This window comes from Adiantum capillus-veneris, chromosome 4 (assembly GCF_014529385.1).
Source record: "Adiantum capillus-veneris isolate H3 chromosome 4, ASM1452938v2, whole genome shotgun sequence".
NCBI lineage: Eukaryota > Viridiplantae > Streptophyta > Polypodiopsida > Polypodiales > Pteridaceae > Adiantum > Adiantum capillus-veneris.
Window position 1 is genome coordinate 169,098,286 of NC_140934.1, and position 3,154 is coordinate 169,101,439.

General features: G+C 46.2%; 1 protein-coding gene across 2 annotated transcripts; it reads left to right on the forward strand.

Annotated features, from left to right (window-relative positions):
• Positions 1 to 236: 236 nt before the first annotated feature.
• On the forward strand, positions 237 to 3,154 carry LOC147460337 (UDP-glycosyltransferase 85A7-like). Of its 2 annotated transcripts, none has more exons than XR_015187958.1 (4): positions 237 to 673; positions 791 to 908; positions 1,490 to 2,745; positions 2,819 to 2,958. XR_015187958.1 is itself a non-coding variant. In XM_086511413.1 (4 exons), exons 1-4 carry the CDS (start codon positions 296 to 298, stop codon positions 2,949 to 2,951), a joined length of 1,629 nt encoding a protein of 542 aa, XP_086367539.1. In that variant the 5' UTR covers positions 237 to 295; the 3' UTR covers positions 2,952 to 3,154. The 2 variants fall into 2 exon arrangements, 1 of the variants encoding a protein (XP_086367539.1); XM_086511413.1 differs by having other exon boundaries at positions 237 to 908; positions 1,490 to 2,306; positions 2,680 to 2,745; positions 2,819 to 3,154.

The window sequence follows — 3,154 nt, forward strand, 5'->3', positions numbered from 1 at the left end:
TGCTTCCTCCGGGGACGTAGGAATTCCTGAGCCAATGAAAGCAAAGCACATGAGTTGGTCGACAGAAGGCACCACAGACCATGGTTCTGAAAGAGGTTGGGTGCGACTCTGGGTTTCCACTCCCTCCACTCCCCCCACTAACCTGGGTGCGACCCGGCTCTTACAAGAGAGAGAGAGAGAGAGAGAGACAGAATCTCCTTGCGAATCTTCGATTTACCCATTTTTTTATGTGGGGGCACCATTCGCTTGGGCAACGGAATGTTTGAGCAAGCCGCACTCACCTTGAGGAACTTGAATGGCGAAGAGGCTGCATGCAGTTGTGTGCGCGTATCCAGCGTTGGGCCACATCAATCCACTGCTACGCCTCTCCACCCTTTTACTTCAACAGGGCGTTCGCGTCACATTCGTCACCACACAATTCTTCTGCGATCGCCTTAGACAACAACAAACAGTAGGGACACGATTAGTCGCAGAGGGTGAGGGAGGGAATCAGCAGCGGCAGGGCCAGGAAACGATCGTAGTCACAGAGGATGAATTAGCAACAAGACAGCTACCCAACAATGAAGGAGGAAGAGGGGAGGAGGTTGAAGGTTTAGAGGGATTCATCTGCCTTGAAGGTCTTCCTGATGGCTTGCCAGCTGAATTCGACCGCATCTCTCCGTCCACAGAGTTGGTAAGAGCTGTGGACCAACTTCATCCTGCATTTGAGAAGCTTCTGTGCCGTGTGCTACAGTCGACCTCCCCTGCTCCCTCTTTGCTAATTGCTGATGCCTTTCTCCCCTGGACCCAGGATGTGGCTCGGGCTCTACGTATGCCTGGAGTCATCTTCTGGCCTCAGTCAGTCGCCGTCTTTACGATCTTTGGACACACTGACCACCTCCTTAAGAAAGGGTTTAACCCCTTTTCAGGTAGTCTTCTGCTGATGTGCCCCTCTTCACGGAGACATGTGGCTGTTTAGGAGACTATGTTTCTAGCCCTTACTTAGAGATGATAAGGATTGCAATGGGGCTTATAACTCCTGTGCATGTCAGCCGCAGCTTCGACCACATCTCACCAGCATCAGATGGACCGCAAATTCCTTGTCGTTTAGAGGAGGCTGAGAATGATATGTGAACCGCGGTGGTCGATTCAGAGTTAAGTTTCTTATCGTGGGCTCCATCATGACTGCCCATGCAGTTGGAAGGCCTTCAACTTTAGTGTTTGAGCTTGCCTTTAGCTCCATTTGGTCATGGCACGACATTGAAGGTCTAAACAAAGTGCTGTTGTCTGGATTAATGAACTAGCTTTCCCGTAATTTGAATTGTATGTGGATATGGCAGATGGATTTTAATCCCTCGATTATGCTTGCATCAACTCAGTCTTATGCAGTTCATAGTGAGGCAAATAATACTAGAAATGTCAAAATTGTGGCCTTATGTGAAGTTGGTTTTGCCCTGTTATTGCGCTTCTTCCAGGTTGTATATAATTTGATTTCTTGCTTTCCTTTCAGACAATCTTGACACTGCCCCAGCTCCGGTAATAGATTTTCTTCCAGGATTGCCATCCTTGCCTACCAGTCATCTTCCTCACCATGTCAAATCTGTTGAGGGCCAAGACCGGAGGTTTCTTTTGTATGAAAATCTTACTAAGCAATTTCAACAATTCAGCGAGGCATCATGCATCTTCATCAATTCTCTTGAAAGCTTGGAAAGTCTTCCCATCAAGGTCTTGCAAAGTAAGATAGAGATTCCTGTGTGGCTAGTAGGCCCTCTTGTTTCACTGCCCTACACGAAAGGGCAGCCATCTGAATCGGTGCCTGCAGAAGATTTTGAGGATGTTTTGGAATGGCTGAACAGAAAGGCTGCCGCATCTGTATTGTACATATGCTTAGGAAGTGTGGTGTCGTGGACAAAGCGACAGGTGGAGGAGGTGGGTTTAGGGCTCTTGGAAAAGCAACAGGCATTTTTGTGGGTGGTGCGACCGTGGGAGATGAAGCAAGTTCTTCCACATGGATTACTAAAGCTTGGAAAAGTAGCGAAGTTTGTGCCACAGGTCCAGGTTCTTGGGCATCCTGCAATAGGAGGGTTTCTGAGCCACTGTGGGTGGAATTCTACGCTCGAAAGCTTGAGCATGGGTGTTCCTATTCTGGCATGGCCTCATTTTCTTGACCAGTTTACCAACTGCTGGTATGTGGTCAATGTGTGGAAAGTGGGGGTGGAGCTGGGTCTGGTAAGAAGAGGGGATGTACAGGAAGCTTTTGCTGATAGGGACCAATTTGCAAGGGCGGCCGCACTGTTGATGGATGCGGAAAATGGGCAGCTGTTGAGGTCAAGAGCTTCACTTCTTAAACAAAGGCTACAAGAATGTGTACACCATCGTAGCACGAGTAGAAGTCTTGAAGTCATTCTCTCCGATCTTGTAGCTAAGAGCATGGCTACATAAGCTATTAGTGGCTAGCATTGTTGATAAGAATTGAAACGCATGTTTCCGAGTGTCCTTAAGAATATTTTGGCCGGAAAGCTTTGAGCTTCGTTTTGTTCACTGAACACGCAGGTGAAAAGCGTTGCCAAATGCCTCAAATTTACATCTGCTAGCAAGATTTCACTGAAAAGAGGATGTTCGAGTTGTTGTTACCAGAAAAATGGTTATTATCTAGTATTTCTGGAGGTTTTTTACTTGGTAATGTTACCGGCAAGCTAGATCATGGGTCTGGTCAAATCCTGGTGCTCGTGTGCACATTCAACAGATAAGACATGAACAGCTTGTGTAAGTGCATGTTTGTTAGTAAATTCATTGTGCGGAGGTTTGTAGCTAAGTTTTGCTTCCTTGATTGTGACAGGAAAAGTAGGCTGCCGGTGAAATACTTTTCTTGGAGCTCTAGCTGGAAGATGCAGACGGCAGGTCTTGGTTTATTATCTAATGTGTATTTTGTGTGGAAAGAAATGATTGTTTGGGCTCTTACTCCTTCATGAACTCGTGCCTGTGTGTGTGTATCTACTTATATACATACTCAACTACACCTCTATCGTGTACATAAAAAGAGCATGTATATGGATATGATCTGTTATGTAACTTTTATAGAATCAAGTAAAGAAAACAGCATCTATGTGCATGTATAGAGGTCTTTAAATACGACTCTTGGAATCAAAAGACATGCAGATTTCATTCAGTCAAA

Bases quoted from the DNA above. Each gene is read 5' to 3' on its own strand.
- LOC147460337 (XM_086511413.1), top strand. From the start codon at position 296: ATGGCGAAGAGGCTGCATGCAGTTGTGTGCGCGTATCCAGCGTTGGGC. The intron at 909-1,489 runs GTAGTCTTCTGC...CTTTCCTTTCAG, and splicing joins AGGGTTTAACCCCTTTTCAG to ACAATCTTGACACTGCCCCA. The intron at 2,307-2,679 runs GTCAAGAGCTTC...CCGGCAAGCTAG, and splicing joins GAAAATGGGCAGCTGTTGAG to ATCATGGGTCTGGTCAAATC.